The sequence below is a fragment of the Eubalaena glacialis genome, chromosome 2 (assembly GCF_028564815.1).
Source record: "Eubalaena glacialis isolate mEubGla1 chromosome 2, mEubGla1.1.hap2.+ XY, whole genome shotgun sequence".
Taxonomy (NCBI): domain Eukaryota; kingdom Metazoa; phylum Chordata; class Mammalia; order Artiodactyla; family Balaenidae; genus Eubalaena; species Eubalaena glacialis.
In genome coordinates this window covers 13,533,841-13,556,895 of record NC_083717.1, presented here as the reverse complement: position 1 = coordinate 13,556,895, position 23,055 = coordinate 13,533,841, and the positions used below count along the sequence as shown (strand labels likewise).

Genomic DNA, 23,055 nt, shown 5'->3' with positions numbered 1-23,055 from the left:
TAACTCCAGATCAATGGCTTATTTGACTCACTTGACTTTTTAAAGAAGCTAGAATTATTTAACCTTCAAAGCATATGTATGTATGTGTGTTAACCCTTAATCTCTCAGACACTCAATCCATATGTAAGGGTTAGACCGAAGGCTCTGGAGATGGGGTGGAAAGAAGTGGCATGGAGATAATGGGTAGGAAAAATGACATTTGTGGGAGCGAGGGATAAATAAAAATCATACATTAGATTTTTTCATAATAATATGCAAATTCCCGCCACCTTTTCTCACTCCGACATGCGATTGGAAATATCAGTTTCTCAGCTCAGATTTATAGCTCTAGTGAGCCATTGTTACCTATAGAAGGATATTGCCTCTCTCAGATGTGTTGGTGTAGAATAAAGGTTTTTTGGTAGCTGGCTTCCATGCCTGCCTCTTCTTAGTCACATCCCTGTGTAGTCTCCGCCCATGTTGCACCAATGAAATAGAGCAGAAGTGATGGCATGTCACTTCTGGGGTTAGATTATAAAAGACTATGGCTTTTGTCTTGGGTTCTCTCCTCTGGATTACTCACTCTGGGGGAAGTCTCATCATGAGCAGCCTATGAAAGAGCCCAGAAATGGGGAGGAACTGATGCCTTCTTCCAACTCCCGTGGGTATGCTGGGAAGAAGATCCTGTAGACCCAGTGTATCCCAGTCAAGCCTCAGATAACTGCAGCCCTGGCTGATGGCTTGATTGCAGCCTAGTGAGAGGTCACAGCCTGAACCATCCAGCTGAGCCGCTCCCAGATTCCTGACCTACAGAAACTGTAAGATTATAAACGTTTCCTGTTTTAAGCAGCTAAGTTTGGTGTAGCAGTAGGTAACTAAACCAGTTGTAAACAGCTGAGTTAGACAAATTTCTAGACAAATTTCTTCCACTTTAAAAGTGACATTCCTAAAATCATACTGGCGTATGGTCAGTATATAACCAGTTTTGGCGATTACACCTCCATATTTGTTTTTACTGTAATTTCACCAAATCATGAAAAATTTGGTTGAATGGGATGATTATATAACATAAGATTGACATCATAAGTGATAGCCAAATCTTAAATGTATTTTTTAACCCGCTTTATTTCACAAAGGTTTTGAAGTGATATAGTTGTGTTTTACAGCCAGATGCAAAACCAGCCTATCTTTAAACTAATAAATAGGGCCACCTAAATGCAAAGAAATGATGATTCATAACTTTATTTTATTTTTAATGAAAAAATAGAATATAAATTTTTGTAGGGCTTAAAACCAGTGAGTTAAAAGCAGTGTTTGGAAAATGAAATTAAAAAGCAATAAAGTTAAAAGGAATTAGAGTTTTTGAGGTGTTTGATTTGCCTAATTATTTTTGAATTAGTATGGTAAATATATATATATATATATATATATTTTTTTTTTTTTTTTCCCTTTCCTTTTTTCCTTTCAGAGAACCTCTTCACTTTGAGTCCTTTTTATGAGTTCTCATGATGGATCACTTAATTTTGCTCACATTCTTCCCTCTTACATCTCCATTATGAGCAGAAAAATTAGTGGAGTATCATAATATATGTTTAGATTAATCCTTTTTTTGCAGGCCAATTTTTAGGTTTTCATCAATTTCTTGGAATTCACCTCTGAATTTTCTTATGTAACCACTATAGTGGTTCTTCCTTTATGACTCTAGAATGTGTCTTCAAGAATCAAATGTAGAAAGAACGTCACCTTTCTACATCCAGAAAATCCCCACAGCTCGTTTTAGAAGGTGTAAGGTTTAAGCCTAGGGTTGTAAAATGATGGACGTGTTTTATTTAGCCTGCACTATGTTGTCTTACACAGTGTGTTTTTAAGTTTCCAACACTTAAAAACCAGGCAATTTCACATTAAAAATCAGATGTCTGGCTTCTCTTGAAAAATCCAAGGATCTGACAATGGTTGGCCTATATTCCTATGTGGCAGCGCTGGGCTGAAGCTGGGTAGTTGCTGCTCCTTGTAGCTGGTGCATATACTTTTCCAGTTTACTGTGCTTCCCACTCAGTTATTTTTCTTACACCTTCTGGCTTCACTTATTTTAATTACTTGCCTGGGCCCTGTGTTTACCACTCCTGACCTAAACAAACCACTAGCCATAACAATTAAGAGGAGGGGGTTAAGGCCATTGTGAGCACTGTTAAAGCAAAATCACTTTTGCCTGACGCACCTAGTTTTACGTGTTACAGCCGTGCCTATTATACGCTGACGGACTTTCCTTTCTGTGCTCTTCCCTTCTGGTCAACATAAAGTCATCCCTAAATATTCCATTCATCCAGCTTTAGATACTAGTAATTTTATGAATGTTGTTGATCTTAAATGTCCTCCCTTTTATCTGTGTCTCCTTTTGTTTTAAAAATTAAATCTAAAGTTGTACTGAGCTTGTCATGGTCCAATAGAGGTGGCTGCCTCAATTCCTTCACTCAGCAGTGAGGTATTCAGGAAGCCAAAGAGAACTAGTTATTCCTTTACTGAAAACAGCTGACCATCGGATTTGAGGACTGTATACCAGTTGTCTACATGCATGCAATCAATGGCTTTAATTATTATTTATGAATAAGGAAGGTGCTATTGGATAGTTTTATTTCTACTGACAATTTGAAGCCTAAAAAACTGTTAAAAATGAATAAGCCTTAACATTTAAAAAATGTAATATTTTAACTGTGATAAAGGCATGAATTAAGATGAGGGAAAGTGTGAAAAAGTAAATGGATAATATTTCTAGTATATATTAGTAATTCTTCAAAGAATAATTATGCATTCTTTCCTAATATTTTGTTTTAAGGAGACATATATTCCCACCATTTTTAAAAATAAGAAACTTTCTTCCATATTGAGAAATAAGCTAAAGTGTTTATTTTTCTTTAGAATAGTAATGTTAGTATAGTTAGCCCCAGCAGTAGCTATATGTATGGTCAAAGGACATGTTCATATTTCTTTTATTTTTTAAAAACAATCACATTGAAGAAAATTTGTCAAATAGAGAAGAAAATATATCACCTATAGTACCATCAACCCCATCTAAATCTTGTTAGTATGTTAGTATAACATAAAGCCTTCTTTCTCTGAATTTTTTTTTTTTGCATAACTACTTCTAATTTTGATGGTTACCTAACAGTATATAATTATGTCACATGTTCTTGCATAAAAGAAGATGTGGTTTTAAAAAATTTGTTTTTTGAAGATTCATTTAAAATTTAAAATGAGGTTAAGGAAAAAAATGAGGTTAAGATATTTTCTGGCACTGAAGATAAATTAATTGGCTCTTTTTTTTTCTTGATCAAACCTTTTATGAGCATCTGTACATATCAATCTTTGATTTCCTAAGTTTAATAATTAATTAAACAACCCAGACTCATTTCCAAATTAGAGTTAAAAATGAATTCTTTGAGATTTCTCCTATAGGGAGTAACTTTTAAGTGTACCAGATTTTTGTATGTGTTTTGGTTACTACCGCTGTTTTTTAGAGTAGAAAAGTAGAGAGAAGAAGAAAAGGGGAGCAGGAAGGAGGATGGGAAGCACTGCCTGAAACGGCACCCCATGTGTGTTTCCCCAAACTCTCCACGCACCCGACTCCCAGCTCCACTCTGTGCTGTGGTCTGTTCACGTATTCACCCTGAGCAGAGTCTGCTAGAACAGAATGATGTTTTTACTCTATTCTGCTTCCCCAAGATCTAGCCAAGTTTCTAGCACATAGTAAGCACGTAATGAACACTCAATGACCAGAAAAGAGAGGAAAATAAGTACATACACCAAGCCTGAGAGAGGACAGAATTGTATCAATATGTTTGGGGCTGTAAGTTACAGAATATCAACTACAGGTGGCTTAAGCAGTGAGGACATTTTTTTATTTCACATGACACAAAGTGCAGAGTCAGGGCAGTTCCAAGGTTGGTTATGCAGCTGAACAGTGTTTTGGAGGACCCAGCTGTTTTTCATTTTTGTACTCGGCCATCCTCAGCATATTGGCAATTTCTTCTGTTATAGTTGCAAGATGGCTGTAGGAGTTCCAGATGTCATTTGCAGGCAGATGTGCCCATGTCCAGCAAAGAAGAGGCGGTGTTTCCTCCTGTGTATTTCTGTTTATTAAAGAGGAAGACCGCTCAGAGATGCTTCTAGATGACTTCTACTCAGGTCCCATTCACCAGGATTGATTCACAAGCCCACGCCCTGACCGACAAAGGCTATGGGGTAGACGTCAACAGCGACTGGCACAGAAATACCAGAGGAAGCAACGGTAGGGAAGAGGAGAAGGATATACCACAGGAAAAAGAGTAGTGACAGAGGCAGGATGAAATAGCCTGTGGAATGTGTAATATAGTATGGTGTGCATTATTTAGGCCTATTATACTCTTACCTTTATATACACTGTCTTATACCCAATATATGAATGAAAGTGGTAGAACAGTATCATTTATGAATTACAATGTGTGCCACCCAAGAACAGAGCTGGGTTTTGTAGGACCATATAAATTGGAGATGTAAGGTATATGAAACTGCAAGTACAAAATTGCTAGGCCCCATCCAGGTCCCTGGAAGCTTCATTACCTTCAGGCAAACCTTTCTTTGGTACCCTCCCCCGCCTTCCCCTCATTTAGCATCACTGATCCAGAAAGAGTGGAAAACAGCTTTGGATGGGAATGGGTAACAAGTCAGAAGAACTGAGTTTGCTTTATTATTAGCATTATAGAGTTCAGGAAAAGGAGGGTACAGTACTCAGTTACTCAAGGATAGAATAAAATGTATGGGAATTACAAAGATGATAAATTTTGTTTAAAAGAACTTTGTTTTTATTAACACTTTGTTTTTATTAATTATTAACTGTTTATTAATAGTTTATTAACTTTTTTAAAATTTTATTTATTTTATTTATTTTTGGCTGCATTGGGTCTTCGTTGCTGTGCGCAGGCTTTCTCTAGTTGTGGAGAGCGGGGGCTACTCTTTGTTGCCGTGCGCGGGCTTCTCATTCTGGTGGCTTCTCTTGTTGCGGAGCACAGGCTCTAGAGCACAGGCTCAGTAGTTGTGGCTCACAGGCTGTAGAGCACAGGCTCAGTAGTTGTGGCGCATGGGCTTCGTTGCTCCGCGGCATGTGGGATCTTCCCGGACCAGGGCTCGAACCCGTGTCCCCTGCATTGGCAGGTGGATTCTTAACCACTGTGCCACCAGGGAAGCCCATATTAACTGTTTTTTAAACAGTTGTTTACTGCAGATCCTTTACTCTTAGAAACTGTATAAAAGTGAAAATACATAAATAGATGAACTTCCCGTTGTATTTCATATTTCACACTTGGGTTTTTTAATTGAAACATATTTGCTAATCAGTGCAGTGTTAATTTGTAGAAGTGTGTCATCTGCACCCGTGTTGAATGAGTCTGACACATAATAACCTTCCATTAATACTTGTTTAATGAAAGAATGAATGAATCGTTTATGCAATATCGGGACTTCTAAGATAATTATAATAAGTGAAGGAAAACAAGTGTTGGACACTAACCTGTATTTTCTAACATTATTTCCTTTTAGAAAATGTGATATTACCAATCTTTTGAAAAATTAAAGACTATTTTCTTTAAAGACTAAGAGATATGCTCAATTGATAGCTTGGCTATTAAGACATAAATTGCCAAGGCGCTATAAATCTGAGAAAATGAGAGCATAATTTGAAAGGAAGAGATTATAGAAATGGGTATATGTGATTCAGCAAGAAAGGCCATGAGTGCAATGAGAGTAGAATCTGTAACTATGCACTGTTTTATGCTTCTCAACAGACAGTTTTTACACGTATATTATATGGGTCTGCCTGCTTGTCTCCTGTTCTCTATAATTTTAAAATGTGTTATTTTTTATAGCTGTTATTTTTGGGCACACAAGTGAATCAACATGTATATACAAAAGATACTATTTCTGACATGTAAAATGCTTAAGATAAATTTATTTCTTTATCTTACATTAACATTTATATATATTAAAGCCTGTTCAGTTGTAGTTCTCATTTTTGAAAGTGTTTTTATATGTACAATGAAAATACACCTTTTAATATTGTACGAAGTTTTTAAAAAAATCTTTTAAAAGTACAATACGATGAAAGGAATTTAAAAATCAACATTATTGGCACAAGATTCATGTTAATGTTTACTCATGTAAATAGCACAAAATACTGCCTAATTAGTGTGGTTGGTAAATTTTTGGTACTTTAATTTTCTCTGTTATTGTAAACCGTGCATAAAATGCTTGCCTATTGAGAAGTGCAGAATTGTCAGAGCTTAAACAGCTGACATCTGCTTACTCTCTTAAAAAAAAAAAAAAAAAGAATAGGAAGCCATTTCAGCTTAATCTACCTCAAATGTGTTCATGTAAATGGAGGTCCATCTAATGACCTGTATTCTTTTCAGCTCAGTATTGGTCCACATGGTTCATGAAACCAGGAAGCCTGATTTGAAATGCAGATGTCGAGACAGTGAAGTACACCCTCCCCTTTTCCCTTTGCTGTATCTGTCAGGGTGAAAAGTGGCTTGTACAAGGGTCAGTCACCCATACTCACTTAATTACTTTTCTTGGACCCACAGAGCTGTCACAAGCTGTGGTGGACGCGGGAGCCATTCCTCTTTTAGTGCTCTGTATCCAAGAGCCAGAAATTGCTTTGAAAAGGATTGCTGCTTCGGCCCTCAGTGATATTGCAAAGCATTCTCCAGAGTTAGCACAGACAGTGGTGGACGCAGGAGCAATTGCTCACTTAGCCCAGATGATCCTGAACCCTGATGCTAAGTTGAAGGTATTTAAAAATAAAGAAACAAACAAACCAGGATTCCGATAATCTAAGAAGATGGAAATGTGTGCATTAATATTATACATTTTTAAATAATTAGTAAATTATCATGGAAAACAGATATGAATATATTATGTATTTGGTCCTTTAATATGTGAAAACTATGCTGTAAGGATTAGACAATAAAGATGTGACTGGGAAAAAGTATGTGCAACGCTGAAAACTAGAAGTAGCATCAGAATTAGTACTAATAATTAAAATAAGGAATCACGTAATGATTAAATCTCAGGGTTAGAAGGGACCTAAAGGTTTTCTAGCCCACTGTTATATTTAAGTTTCCTGTAAAATTTGCCATATTTATATTAGTCTTTTTTATAGCTTTCTAAAATTAATTTTCAGTTAATAGTCACCAATTATACTTTTATATTCTAGTAGTCATATTCTATAAGATTTAAAAATTGTTAATGTTAATTAAGCAATGTAAAGTTTCTAAAAATGATATTGGCAATATCCCAAAATGTTAGTTCTGCTTGATTGTTACTGTATTACATTACTGGGTTTATCATAAATTAACAATTTAAGTATTGCATAATTAAGAAATAGTATTCATCCCAGGGTCATATTCTTTGACCAGCCTCAATTGATAAGAGATTTAAATAGTCAATAGTGTGAACTAAGATGTTTAACTTGGAAATTAGGGAATTTAAGAAATTGAGTATTTAGGTATAAGAAGACTAGGATGTGAATGCCTCGAGACTCCTAGATTATGTTGGATGTGTGATTGTTTTTTCCTCTTTATAAAGGAATTTGAATGTGTACGAAGCTGTTTAAATTATGTCTGAACTCCACAGTGGACTCTGTGTAACATTTGGGTTTGGTTTTTGCTCAACAGCGTCAGGTCCTTTCAGCTCTCAGTCAGATTGCGAAACATTCTGTGGATCTAGCAGAAATGGTGGTTGAAGCAGAGATTTTTCCAGCTGTACTTACCTGTCTGAAGGACAAAGATGAATACGTGAAGAAAAATGCTTCCACTTTAATTAGAGAGATTGCAAAACATACACCTGAGGTAAAACAAGGAAAAAAAAAAAAAACAGCTTCAAAATACAACAGTATGCAGTTAGTTTTAGTTTTTAAGTAAAACATCAATTTGTTCACAGGGCTCAGGGGCGGTGTCACATGTTCTGAGGGTTTCTCATCCTCAGCACGGTTGACATTTTGGACCAGATCATTCTCTGTTGTGAGGGGCTGTCCTGTACACTGTAGGATGGATGTTTAGCAGCATCCCTGGCCTCTGCCCACTAGATGCCAGTAGCACCCCTCCCCCAAGTTGTGACGATCAAAAATGTCCCCACGTATTACTAAATGTTTCATAGGGGGACAAGAGTGCCCCCAGTTGAGAACCACTGGGTTACATCAGTGGAGTTTGAGTCTGAAATCTCAGTTTTTAATAATTTTCTGCTTTCCATTTCTAGATTGTAGGGACCGTGGACCTTTGTTGTCCTGTCACTCTAGGTCAGCTGCGCGTAGTGAGAGATGGTGCCCCTCCAGGTTGGGAGAGACCATCAGGCCCCCTGACCTGGCGTAACCGCTCTAACAGCTGCTCTTGCACAGTGGTTCCTGCTCTGAGGTGTGAGGTGGGAAAGGAATAGAGACGAAGCGAACCTGGGTAGATTCTGAAGTTATGTCTTTTTCTGTGTATATTTTCACTAATCAGTTTCATTTCACTAAACTTTTAAGTCCTTATTCTTTTTTTTTTTTTTTTAATATTTATTTATTTATTTGGATGCGCCGGGTCTTAGTTGCAGCACACAGGATCTTCGTTGTGGCGTGGGGAATCTTTAGTTGCGGCACGTGGGATCTAGTTCCCTGACCAGGGATCGAACCCGGGCCCCCTGCATTGGGAGCTTGGAGTCTTAGCCACTGGACCACCAGGGAAGTCCCAAGTCCTCATTCTTTATTTCACCCAACATCTTTATCTGGTTGAGATTTTTCAAGACTGGAGTGCAGTCAGCTAGAGATCATTGCTAGCAAAGGAGGGATAATGAGGCTAGACTATTTCAAGTCTGATCTCACCTTTCAGCATTCCGTGATTAATCCAATTCATACTCACGCATTGTGATGGGGGGTTTCAGCAGTTAGCTAGTTATGAACTAGCCCTAGGCTTAGTGTTTAGGTGAGGAATTTTGACATCCATTATGATAAGGATAGAGTCGTGCAAGAAAAATTGAACCACAGAGAGGCTCCTCACAGTGAGCATATTCTGTACGTTAGAAATAGCAGGATTGTTACCCTTGTACATTTCTTTGATAAATATAATAATTTCACTAAATGATATTTCAGATTTTACCAGATATTTTTTAGGTCCTAAATTTTAAAATTTGGCAATGCTAAAGTAATATTTAAAGATCATCTTACACTTTAGGGCCATGGTTATCTAGCTCTCCTTCTTTTCTCTTAGCTTTCTCAGCTGATAGTGAACACGGGGGGAGTTGCTGCCATGATCGATTGCATTGGGTCCTGCAAAGGAAACATAAGGCTGCCGGGCATCATGATGCTTGGCTACGTGGCAGCTCATTCTGAGAACCTGGCAATGGCGGTCATCATTTCCAAGGTTTGTTCTTGCTTCCTTTTCCTCTAGTTATTGCAGTGAGATACTCTAAGACAGAACCGCAGATTAATACTATCCCACAGAGTGTAAAATATAGCTGACCAGAGTCAAAGAATTACCAGCTTTCTTCAAGCCTTATTAGTAAGTTTCCCAAAGCAGTGCTTGAAGTAAAGTTTACTTGGCAGGAAGTTTAAAGTTTTACTCAGTGTTTAATATCAATAAAATGTCAACACCTCTGAGTGTTAGTATCACCTATATCTAAATACCATGTATTTGTATCTTGAAGGATTGGCTTTACAAATATGTTAAGCATACTTTGATTAAAGACAGCTATCATAAATGACATGCTCAGTGGTCATTTTTATTATCCGTACATTCTCCCCCTTCCTGCCATTTGGGCAGGAGATGACAATGGATGGCTCTCTCTCCTTCAGCTTCCATGAGCTAATTTCTCTTCTTAGACATGGGCAATTCAGAGCACATGTTGGATAGCATGTTTCTGACATGCTGTCTCCTTGCTCCAGGGATCTGGCCTTATCTCAATTTACAACTTGGAATTAACCCACCAGATCACGTAGCCCTGGCTCATAGTAGGTGCTCAAAAAATATTTGTTGAATGAATAAATATTGATCTCCTGAAGCATGCTTCAAAGGCTGTGTGCTCCCAGTGTCTCTGGCAACCCTCTAGGATGTGGGTTTCTTATCAGCATGGAAAACCTGCTGCTGTATGTTAAACAGAAGTGTGGATTTTTTTTTTTTTTATCCTTTGCTAATCTTCAGAATAAAAATGAGCCTCAGATCTTTACTTTCTGCCTATTCCTTGATAATTCTTTACTTCACTCCCTTTTTATCTCTAACTTTTCCTTTTGTTCTTCTATTACCAAAGACTCTGATAGTGACTAGAGCAGTAGTGCTGCTTCCTGAAGGGTCACCGTGGGGATGTGATCAGGGTTCTTGATTCTCGGTGCTTCTGTGGATAGTCAGAAAGCCTGCTGTAGGAAGGATGAGGAAGGAAGCAGCAATTGCTTTTGCTTCCTGTGTTTCTTCCCCAGACTAGCCAGGAGGTGCTCCCTGCCTTTGGACTGGGGCTGCTTCTGGCCTCTCCCATCTGGTCTGTCTTGCATTTAATTGAAGATCAAGGTGGGAGCAGCAGCGGTTTGAGGCAGACCACGCCACACTGCCTCATCCTTTCCCATTCCGTGTGGTACTGTCAGGACTGACAACACCTCCAATCTAAATAGTACTTCCTAATGTCCAAAGCACACTCAACGCTCCTTGTCTCATTTGCTGTTCAAAACAACCGAGGCCAGTAAGTCAGAGTGTTGGGCATGGGGTAAAGGGGGCTGTCTTCTTTTCCTCCTGCTTCTTCAGTCTTGGTATGTCTCAGAAGTATGGACTTTCTGGAGAGTTGCCTCATTCTGAAGATAGAAAGATTCTGACCTTTTTTTTTTTTTTTGTATGGGCAGACACCTTTTTAGTCGTAAGAAAGAAGTCAAAGAACTATGGCGGATCTCTTCTTTAAGAAATTGGTCTTAAAAACCTAATTCAAAGGTGGAGGGAAAAAAAGTATATATGATCATTTGGCCTTTGCTGTGGTAGCATGACCCATGTGATAGTGGCTTTTGTGGTACTAAATTTAAGGTGATAATTCTTCTAGTCTCAAGTTAGTTAGAAAATTATGCCTATACAGAATGAATTATAATTTGATTTGGTTATTTGACTCTTCCTTGGGTATATAAACTGTGATGCATTTGAGGCCCTTTAGTTAATTCTGTTTTGATTATTTAGATAAAATTGAAGTTTGAAGTGCAAGATATAAGCATATGCCATCTGTGTAACAAAAGTACTCATCCCTACTTTGACATTCAATCATGTTAAAATGGGCAAAACTATCATTTAAATGTTGACCAAAATTAATGGAAATTTACTATTTCAGAAAAGGTTTTAGTGAATATATTTCACCTAAAATTTACTTAAATAGGATTCTTGCTCATATTATTCATTTGATTTTGGATCTATAGTAGGTATTTTGTTCTCAGATCTGTTATACTTGGTGAAAAGTCAATTTTTAAAAGGATTCTAAATTAACTTTTTTAACAATGGAAAGCAAAAGCTTTTATTTTTATTTTTTTAACATCTTCATTGGAGTATAATTGCTTTACAATGGTATGTTTCTGCTTTATAACAAAGTGAATCAGCTATACATATACATGTATCCCCATATCTCCTCCCTCTTGCGTCTCCCTCCCACCCTCCCTATCCCACCCCTCTAGGTGGTCACAAAGCACTGAGCTGATCTCCCTGTGCTATGCGGCTGCTTCCCACTAGCTATCTGTTTTACATTTGGTAGTATATATAAGTCCATGCCAATCTCTTTCTTCGTCCCAGCTTACCCTTCCCCCTCCCTGTGTCCTCAAGTCCATTCTGTACATCTCCGTCTTTATTCCTGTCCTGCCCCTAGGTTCTTCATAACCTTTTTTTTTTTTTTTTTTAGTTTCCATATATATATGTGTTAGCATACGATATTTGTTTTTCTCTTTCTGACTTACTTCACTCTGTATGACAAACTCTTGGTCCATCCACCTCGCTACAAATAACTCAATTTTGTTTCTTTTTATGGCTGAGTAACATTCCATTGTATATATGTGCCACATCTTCTTTATCCATTCATCTGTCGAAGGACACTTAGGTTGCTTCCATGTCCTGGCTATTGTAAATAGAGCTGCAATGAACATTGTGGTACATGACTCTTTTTGAATTATGGTTTTCTCAGGGTATATGCCCAGTAGAGGGATTGCTGGGTCATATGGTAATTCTATTTTTAGTTTTTTAAGAAACCTCCATACTGTTCTCCATAGTGGCTGTATCAATTTACATTCCCACCAACAGTGCAAGAGGGTTCCCTTTTCTCCACACCCTCTCCAGCATTTATTGTTTGTAGATTTTTTGGTGATGGCCATTCTGACTGGTGTGAGGTGATACCTCATTGTAGTTTTGATTTGCATTTCTCTAATGATTAGTGATCTTGAGCATTCTTTCATGTGTTTGTTGGCAATCTGTATATCTTCTTTGGAGAAATGTCTATTTAGGTCTTCTGCCCATTTTTGGATTGGGTTGTTTGTTTTTTTGATATTGAGCTGCATGAGCTGCTTGTAAATTTTGGAGGTTAATCCTTTGTCAGTTGCTTCATTTGCAAATATTTTCTCCCATTCTGAGGGTTGTCTTTTCGTCTTGTTTATGGTTTCCTTTGCTGTGCAAAAGCTTTTAAGTTTCATTAGGTCCCATTTGTTTGTTTTTATTTCCACTTCTCTAGGAGCTGGGTCAAAAAGGATCTTGCTGTGATTTATGTCACAGAGTGTTCTGCCTATGTTTTCCTCTAAGAGTTTTATAGTGTCTGGCCTTACATTTAGGTCTTTAATCCATTTTGAGTTTATTTTTGTGTATGGTGTTAGGGAGTGCTCTAATTTCATTCTTTTACATGTAGCTGGCCAGTTTTTCCAGCACCAGTTATTGAAGAGGCTGTCTTTTCTCCATTGTATATTCTTGCCTCCTTTATCAAAAATAAGGTGACCATATGTGCATGGGTTTATCTCTTGGCTTTCTATCCTGTTCCATTGATCTATATTTCTGTTTTTGTGCCAGTACCATACTGTCTTGATTACTGTAGCTTTGTAGTTTAGTCTGAAGTTCAGGAGCCTGATTCCTCCAGCTCCATTTTTCTTTCTCAAGATTGCTTTGGCTGTTCGGGGTCTTTTGTGTTTCCATACAAATTGTGAAATTTTTTGTCCTAGTTCTGTGAAAAATGCCATTGATAGTTTGATAGAGATTGCATTGCATCTGTAGATTGCTTTGGGTAGTATAGTCATTTTCACAATGTTGATTCCTCCAATCCAGGAACATGGTTTATCTCTCCATCTCTTTGTATCATCTTTAATTTCTTTCATCAGTGTCTTATAGTTTTCGGCATACAGGTCTTTTGTCTTCTTAGGTAGGTTTATTCCTAGGTATTTTATTCTTTTTGTTGCGATGGTAAATGGGAGTGTTTCCTTAATTTCTTTCAGATTTTTCATCATTAGTGTATAGGAATGCAAGAGATTTCTGTGCATTAATATTGTATGCTGCTACTTTGCCAAATTCATTGATTAGCTCTAGCAGTTTTCTGGTAGAGTCTTTAGGATTCTCTATGTATAGTATCATGTCATCTGCAAACAGTGACAGTTTTACTTCTTCTTTTCCTATTTGGATTCCTTTTATTTCTTTTTCTTCTCTGAGTGCTGTGGCTAAAACTTCCAAAACTGTGTTGAATAATAGCAGTGAGAGTGGGCAACCTTGTCTTGTTCCTGATCTTAGTGGAAATGGTTTCGGTTTTTCACCATTGAGAACGATGTTGGCTGTGGGTTTGTCATATATGGCCTTTATTATGTTGAGGTAAGTTCCCTCTATGCCTACTTTCTGGAGGATTTTTATTATAAATGGGTGTTGAATTTTGTCGAAAGCTTTTTCTGCATCTGTTGAGATGATCATATGGTTTTTATCCTTCAATTTGTTAATATGGCGTTATCACATTGTTTGATTTGCATATATTGAAGAATCCTTGTATTCCTGGGATAAACCCCACTTGATCATGGTGTATGAACCTTTTAATGTGCTGTTGGATTCTGTTTGCTAGTATTTTGTTGGATTTTTGCATCTATGTTCATCAGTGATGTTGGCCTGTAGTTTTCTTTCTTTGTGACATCTTTGTCTGGTTTTGGTATCAGGGTGATGGTGGCCTCGTAGAATGAGTTTGGGAGTGTTCCTCCCTCTGCTATATTTTGGAAGAGTTTGAGAAGGGTAGGTGTTAGCTCTTCTCTAAATGTTTGATAGAATTCTCCTGTGAAGCCATCTGGTCCTGGGCTTTCGTTTGTTGGAAGATTTTTAATCACAGTCTCACTTTCAGTGCTTGTGATTGGTCTGTTTATATTTTCTATTTCTTCCTGGTTCAGTCTCGGGAGGTTGTGCTTTTCTAAGAATTTGTCCATTTCTTCCAGGTTGTCCATTTTATTGGCATAGAGTTGCTTGTATTAATCTCTTGTGATCCTTTGTATTTCTGCAGTGTCAGTTGTTACTTCTCCTTTTTCATTTCTAATTCTATTGATTTGAGTCTTCTCCCTTTTTTTCTTGATGAGTCTGGCTAATGGTTTATCAATTTTGTTTATCTCCTCAAAGAACCAGCTTTTAGTTTTATTGATTTTTGCTATTGTTTCCTTCATTTCTTTTTCATTTATTTCTGATCTGATCTTTATGATTTCTTTCCTTCTGCTAACTTCGGGGTTTTTTTGTTCTTCTTTCTCTAATTGCTTTAGGTGAAAGATTAGGTGGTTTATTTGAGATGCTTCTTGTTTCTTGAGGTAGGATTGTATTGCTATAAACTTCCCTCTTAGAACTGCTTTTGCTGCATCCCATAGGTTTTAGGTCGTTGTGTTTTCATTGTCATGTGTTTCTAGGTATTTTTTCCTCTTTGGTTTCTTCAGTGATCTCTTGGTTATTTAGTAGTGTATTGTTTAGCCTCCATGTGTTTGTCTTTTTTACAGACTTTTTCCTGTAATTGATATCTAGTCTCATAGCGTTGTGGTCAGAAAAGACACTTGATACGATTTAAATTTCCTTAAATTTACCAAGGCTTGATTGTGACCCAAGATATGATCTATCCTGGAGAATGTTCCATGAGCACTTGAGAAGAAAGTGTATTCTGTTGTTTTTGGATGGAATGTCCTATAAATATTAAGTCCATCTTGTTTAATGTATCATTTAAAGCTTGTGTTTCCTTATTTATTTTCATTTTGGATGATATGTCCTTTGGTGAAAGTGGGGTCTTAAAGTCCCCTACTATGATTGTGTTACTGTCGATTTCCCCATTTATGACGGTTAGCATTTGCCGTATGTATTGAGGTGCTTCTATGTTGGGTGCACAAATATTTACAATTGTTATATCTTCTTCTTGGATTGGTCCTTTGATCATTAGGGAGTGTCCTTCTTTGTCTGTTGTAATAGTCTTTATTTTAAAGTCTATTTTGTCTGATATGAGAATTGCTACTCCAGCTTTCTTTTGATTTCCATTTGCATGGAATATCTTTTTCCATCCCCTCACTTTCAGTCTGTATGTGTCCCTAGGTCTGAAGTGGGTCTCTTGTAGGCAGCATATATATGGGTCTTGTTTTTGTATCCATTAAGGCAGTCTGTGTCGTTTGGTTGGAGCATTTAATCATTTACATTTAAGGTAATTATTGATATGTATGTTCCAATGACTATTTTCTTAATTGTTTTGGGTTTGTTATTGTAGGTCTTTTCCTTCTCTTGTGTTTCCTGCCTAGAGAAGTTCCTTTATCATTTGTTGTAAAGCTGGTTTGGTGGTGCTGAGTTCTCTTAGCTTTTGCTTGTCTGTAAAGTTTTTAATTTCTCTGTCAAATCTGAATGCGATCCTTGCTGGGTAGAGTAATCTTGGTTGTAGGTTTTTCCCTTTCATCACTTTAAATATGTCCTGCCACTCCCTTCTGGCTTGCAGAGTTTCTGCTGAAAGATCAGCTGTTAACCTTATGGGAATTCCCTTGTATGTTATTTGTTGCTTTTCCCTTGCTGCTTTTAATATTTTTTCTTTGTATTTAATTTTTGATAGTTTGATTACTATGTGTCTTGGCGTGTGTCTCCTTGGAGTTATCCTGTATGGGACTCTCTGCGCTTCCTGGGCTTGATTGACTATTTCCTTTCCCATATTAGGGAAGTTTTCAACTATAATCTCTTCAAATATTTTCTCAGTCCCTTTCTTTTTCTTTTCTTCTGGGACCCCTATAATTTGAATGTTTGTGCGTTTAATGTTGTCCCAGAGGTCTCTGAGACTGTCCTCAATTCTTTTCATTCTTTTTTCTTTATTCTGCTCTGCAGTAGTTATTTCCACTATTTTATCTTCCAGGTCACTTATCCGTTGTTCTGCTTCAGTTATTCTGCTATTGACTCCTTCTAGAGAATTTTTAATTTCATTTGTTGTGTTGTTCATCATTGTTTGTTTGCTCTTTAGTTCTTCTAGGTCCTTGTTAAACATTTCTTGTATTTTCTCCATTCTATTTCCAAGATTTTGGATCATCTTTACTATCAGTACTCTGAATCCTTTTTCAGGTAGACTGCCTATTTCCTCTTCATTTGTTTGGTCTGGTGGGTTTTTACCTTGCTCCTTCATCTGCTGTGTGTTTCTCTGTCTTCTCATTTTGCTTAACTTACTGTGTTTGAGGTCTCCTTTTCACAGCCTGCAGGTTCGTAGTTCCCATTGTTTTTGGCGTCTGCCCCCAGTGGCTAAGGCTGGTTCAGTGGGCTGTGCAGGCTTCCTGGTGGAGGGGACTAGTGCCTGTGTTCTGGTGGATGAGGCTGGATCTTGTCTTTCTGGTGGGCAGGACCGTGTCCGGTGGTGTGTTTTGGGGTGTCTGTGACCTTATTATGATTTTAGGCAGGCTCTCTGCTAATGGGTGGGGTTGTGTTCCTGTCTTGCTAGTTGTTTGGCATGGGGTATCCAGCACTGTAGCTTGCTGGTCATTGAGTGGGGCTGGGTCTTAGCGTTGAGATGGAGATCTCTGGGAGAGCTTTCGCCGTTTGATATTATGTGGAGCCGGGAGATCTCTGGTGGACCAGTGTCCTGAACTCGGCTTTCCCACCTCAGAGGCACAGGCCTGACACCCGGCCGGAGGACCAAGACCCTGTCAGCCACACGGCTCAGAAGAAAAGGGAGAAAGAAAGAAAGAAAGAAAGAAAAAGAGAGAGAGAGAGGGAGGGAGGGAATAAAATAAAGTTATTAAAATAAAAAATAATTATTAAAAATTAAAAAATTAAAAAGTAATAAAAAAAAAGAAAGAAAGAAGAGAGCAACCGAAGGGAAAAACAAATCCACCAATGATAAGCGCTAAAAACTATACTTAAAAACAAAGAAACAAAAACAGACAGAACCCTAGGACAAATGGTAAAAACAAAGCTATACAGACAAAATCACACAAAGAAGCATACACATACACACTCACAAAAAGAGAAAAAGGAAAGATATATATATATCATTGCTCCCAAAGTCCACTGCCTCAATGTGGGATGATTCGTTGTCTATTCAGGTATTCCACAGATGCAGGGTACATCGAGTTGATTGTGGAGATTTAATCCGCTGCTTCTGAGGCTGCTGGGAGAAATTTCCCTTTCTCTTCTTTGTTCGCACAGCTCCCGGGGTTCAGCTTTGCATTTGGACCCCCTTCTGTGTGTAGGTCGCCTGAGGGCGCCTGTTCTTCGCTCAGACAGGACGGGGTTAAAGGAGCAGCTGATTCGGGGGCTCTGGCTCAGTCAGGCCGGGGGGAGGGAGTGGTACGGAGGAGGCGGGGCGAGCCTGCGGCGGCAGAGGCCGGCGGGACGTTGCACCAGCCTGAGGCGCGCCGTGCGTTCTCCCGGGGAAGTTGTCCCTGGATCACGGGACCCTGGCAGTGGTGGGCTGCACAGGCTCCCGGGAGGGGCGGTGTGGATAGTGACCTGTGCTCGCACACAGGCTTCTTGGTGGCGGCAACAGCAGCCTTAGCGTCTCATGCCCGTCTCTGGGGTCCGCGCTGATAGCCGCGGCTCGTGCCCATCTCTGGAGCTCCTTTAAGCGGCGCTCTGAATCCCCTCTCCTCATGCACCCTGAAACAATGGTCTCTTGCCTCTTTGGCAGCTCCAGACCTTTTCCCGGACTCCCTCCCGGCTAGCTGTGGCGCACTAGCCCCCTGCAGGCTGTGTTCACACAGCCAACCCCAGTCCTCTCCCTGGGATCTGACCTCCGAAGCCGGAGCCTCAGCTCCCAGCCCCTGCCCGCCCTGGCGGGTGAGCAGACAAGCCTCTCGGGCTGGTGAGTGCTGGTCGGCACCGATCCTCTGTGCGGGAATCTCTCCGCTTTGCCCTCCGCACCCCTGTTGCTGCGCTCTCCTCCGTGGCTCCCAAGCTTCCCCACCACCACCCCTCGTCTCCACCAGTGAAGGGGCTTCCTAGTGTGTGGAAACTTTTCCTCCTTCCCAGCTCCCTCCCCGAGGTTCAGGTCCCGTCCCTATTCTTTTGTATCTGTTTTTTCTTTTTTCTTTTGCCCTACCCAGGTATGTGGGGAGTTTCTTGCCTTTTGGGAGGTCTGAGGTCTTCTGCCAGCATTCAGTAGGTGTTCTGTAGGAGTTGTTCCACATGTAGATGTATTTCTGATGTATTTGTGGGGAGGAAGGTGATCTCCACGTCTTACTCTTCCGCCATCTTGAAGGTCTCATCCTTCAACCAAAATGCTGCTGCACTGGCTTTTTAAAGTCACACATGCAGATGTCTGGGGTGGTTGATGATCAGTGATGTTGATAACAAAGAAAGGATGTGTGTTCTAAGTGGTGACACAGAGGAGTCCAGCTCCCTGATCAGATCTGGAAATCCTTTGCCCCGGGGGCGACCTCGGATTGAGTCCTGCGCCCCGCGCCGCTTCCCTGGACTCTGGGGCGCCACCTGCAGCCGAGTCACCGGCCCCAGCCGGCCTCCCCTCAAACAAAAGGTTTTAAAATCCTACGCATTTTGAATTTGTCACAGTGGAATCTGGTTTTGCCTAAATACTAGTCTGTGGCATCTGTTTTTTGGTTAAACGCCTCTGTTTGGGGAGTAAACGCTAGCAGAGATATTTAGTTTAGTTGGATTGTTACAGATAATTAAGGTAAATTAGTTATAGTCATTTTATTGACTTGAAAAATGACAGCCCCTGTGAGGTGCTCATTTATTGAACCGTTTAAGAAAAGGATCAAGACCAAAATGATTCCTTCTAATGTTTGAGAGACAGGGAAGACTGTTTAATCCTGCTCTGGATTCATAACTCTTGTTCTTCTGATCAACGCTGCAGGGTGTGCCCCAGCTGTCAGTCTGCTTGTCAGAAGAGCCAGAAGATCATATTAAGGCTGCTGCTGCCTGGGCCTTGGGGCAGATTGGGAGGCACACTCCGGAGCACGCATGGGCTGTCGCGGTCACAAACACTTTGCCTGTCCTGCTTTCTTTGTACATGTCGACCGAAAGTTCTGAGGATCTTCAAGTGAAAGTAAGTGCTTAATTCTTGACTGTTTTAATGAAGATTTGTTAGATTTTGACTCATTCTTTAAAATGCGTAATTTAAAATGTTTTAATTTTCATCATGGACAATATCGCTTTTCTGAGTCAAGAAATAAATTTATCAGAAGAAGTGAGGTGACTCTTTGAAAGTGAGTTACGCTTGTCTCTAAAAATCAGTGATATATTTTAAAGAAAGTTTTCTATAGGTACAAAGTTGTTTGTAAAATGAATGTCTGGTTGTTGCCTTTTACATTTCTATTGACTTTTCTTATGAGATAGGTTATTGAATAATAGGATTTTGGAGGTGGAATTGACCAGAGAGTACCTTAGTCCATTTTACATTAAAAAATTGAGTCTAAAGAAATTTAAGCTGCTTTCCCAAAGTATTCCTGAAGCATGAGCTACCTCTCCTAACTCCAAGTCTGCCTGATCTTTTAATTATGTCTTATATTTGTTCCTTAAAGGAAAAATGACTGTAAGATTCACTAAACATTTTTAAATCATGCATTTTAAAAAAAAATCAAGATTTCTAAAAAAAAGTCTTACTAGCTACTGAAATGATTCATAAAACATGAATATAAAGTAGGATGAGTTTGTAAAATAATTTTAGAATTTCAAAGAAAGAAAAATGTTTTCCAGCATACTCCCTATTAGGAAAACATGTAACTTTTTGAAAGCAGCTTTCAGAATTGACTTGGGTTGAGGGAAATACATAGAAAAGGCAATAATTCAAAATAACAGTAAATTAAATTACTTTTAAATTTTAATTAAAACACTAAAGTAACAAATAGGAAAACGCATTTGCTGGAACAACTTTAGATAGTATAACGAGGCAGGAAGTCTGCTCGAACTTACAGTTGAGAGACTCTGAAAGCGATGTAGTGAGTCATTTATTTGGTTTATAAATTTTATAGAAGTGAGTTTATGTTGATTTGGTTATGTTTACATGTTTTTTTCTCTACAGATTCATTGGGGGAAGTTGATTTCTAAGATTAACGCTTTTTCCATTTTTATAAGACTTTCTAGATCAAAGCAATGATTTAATAGATTTAGGGCTTTTCCCTTACTTGTCTCCAGTGTTGACTCCATTCCTTGGCAATGCTTGGTAGAGAGTAAGATTGACAATGTGCTAAGGTCTTTTCCTGTTTAACAATTGTGTGATTCTTTGACTTTCTGGTGAGAAACTACAACTCCGTTTCCAGTTTTGAGTTGTCCAAGTACATCTGATTTACATACATATAATTTTATTTTATTTTATTTTTTAAATGTATTTATTTTATTTTTGGCTGCATTGGGTCTTCGTTGCTGTGCACGGGCTTTCTCTAGTTGCTGTGAGCGGGGGCTACTCTTCATTGCGGTGGGTGGGCTTCTCACTATGGTGGCTTCTCTTTGTTGTGGAGCATGGGCTCTAGGTGCACGGGCTTCAGTAGTTATGGCATGAGGGCTCAATAGTTGTGGCTCATGGGCTCTAGAGCACAGGCTCAGTACTTGTGGCCCACGGGCTTAGTTGCTCCGCAGCATGTGGGATCTTCCTGGACCAGGGCTCGAACCCATGTCCCCTGCATTGGCAGGTGGATTCTTAACCACTGCGCCACCACGGAAGCCCTACATATAATTTTAACCTATGTATGTAGTTCTCTTTTTGCGGCATATTTCTTTAACCCATTATCATAATTGTCTTTCTTCCTCCCTCTTCCCTCTTCCCTTCCCCACTTCCTCCTCTTCCCTCCTCCCTCCTCCTCACTTCTCATTCTTCCCACACTTACCTCTAGTAATCCAGGGAGATAAAAGAATACATCAGCTAGAGCATGAAGAATTAATAGTGGAGTCAATAGTAATTATAGTTTGAGAAACCCTTGCAAATAGTCTCTGAGGGAGCACTATATACTATTTACATGCTACCAAGTTTATATAACTTGGTTTTTAATGAGTTATTATGATATTATATTGTATAAATATCACCAGAGTAAAATAAGTTTGATAACTTTACTTTTTGAAGTCAGATAACTTTTATCTTGTATTAGTTTAATAAAGGTGGTTTTATTAAAACATTTAGGTTTACTAATAGAAGGTTCCTTCTGCCTTTATTTAATATAATATTTACTTTCAGGAAATACAGTGGGTATTAAATTAAAAGTGATTTATCAATCATTATCCTGTCAACAATCTTTCCAAGGCTTTAAATCCATCCAGATATTTTCTTATTGTAGGGACTTAATCATTCCTTTTTTTTTCTTCCCCAAGGTCTCTTGGATTCTATCAGCTGTTGTTTTAAAGGCTTTAGAGTGAAAGTCCAAATCTGTTTGATGTGACACTATCTCAGTAGGGAAAATGTATCCAAGAGCTTTAGGAACTGTCTAATGGTGTTTCTCATTTGTTACTCTGTAGCAGCTTTCAAATTATAAGGCCATGTTGAAGTTCATTTTGTCCCAAAGGCATGTCAGCTTCTGTAAGCATTCTCTAATTGGTTCTGATCCATGAGAGAGAGCCAAGGAGCAGCCCCTTGGAATTTCTTGCACATTTTCACATAGCCTTACTGTCTATACACCTATGTAATTTCAAATACCTTATAAAAACTGAAAAAAATATATATCTTTTATATAATCAGCTTACCTACATATATTTTGATAATATTCAGGCAACTACATTTACATTTGTTTTGATTCAGAGGTATCATATCGAAATGTATCATCTTAGTTTGGCATTTGAATGGTTATAAAACTGTTCAAATAGTTATAAAACTACTTCTAAGATAATTATTTGATTTAATTATTGTATTCTTATTGTCTTGGTTGTTCCCCTTTATTTTTAGCAGCTTTATTGAAATATAACTCATATACCATATAATTTACCCATTTAAACTATACAATTCAATGGTTTTAGTATCTTCACAGGTGCAAACATCACCACAGTCTAATTTTAGAACATTTTCATTCTTCCATTAGCAGTCACTCCATATCCTTCCTGTTTAGCCCCAGGCAACCATTAATTTACTATCTGTCTTTGGGGATTTGCCTCTTCTGGACATTTCATTTAAATGGAACTATACAATATACGTGGCCTTTTGTGCCTGGCTTCTCTCACTTAAAGTTTCAAGGTTCATCCATGTCGTAGCATATATCAATATTTTGTTCCTTTTAATTGCCAAATAATATTCCATTGTATTGATACACCACATTTTATTTTTCTGTTCACTGCTTAGACATTGGGTTGCTTCCACTCTTTGACTATTATAAATAATGCTGCTATGAACATTATTGTGCAAGTTTTGTGTGGAGGTATGTTTTCATTTCTCTTGGGTATGTACCTAGGAATGGAATTTGCTAGGTCATATGATAACTCTTTTTGACATTTTGAGGAACTGCCGAACTGTTTTCCAATGTGACTGTACCATTTTACATTCCCACCAGCAATGTATGAGGGTTCTAATTTTTCCACATCTTTGCCATCACTTGTTATTGTCTTTGTTTTTTATTATAGCCATCCTAGTGGGTGTGAATTGGTATCACATTCTTGTTTAGATTTGCATTTCCTTGATGGCTAATGATGCTGAAAA

The 23,055-nt window shown here is 38.5% G+C and overlaps 1 protein-coding gene across 1 annotated transcript in view; it reads left to right on the top strand.

The window, feature by feature from the left end:
* SPAG6 (sperm associated antigen 6) overlaps positions 1–23,055 on the top strand; it is a 72,268-nt gene that overhangs the window by 28,503 nt on the left and 20,710 nt on the right. Inside the window, exons 5-8 of the mRNA XM_061181593.1 lie at positions 6,594–6,799; positions 7,686–7,859; positions 9,252–9,404; positions 19,297–19,488. Coding sequence (XP_061037576.1) covers positions 6,594–6,799; positions 7,686–7,859; positions 9,252–9,404; positions 19,297–19,488 — 725 coding nt within the window. The remainder of the gene's footprint in view (positions 1–6,593; positions 6,800–7,685; positions 7,860–9,251; positions 9,405–19,296; positions 19,489–23,055) is intronic.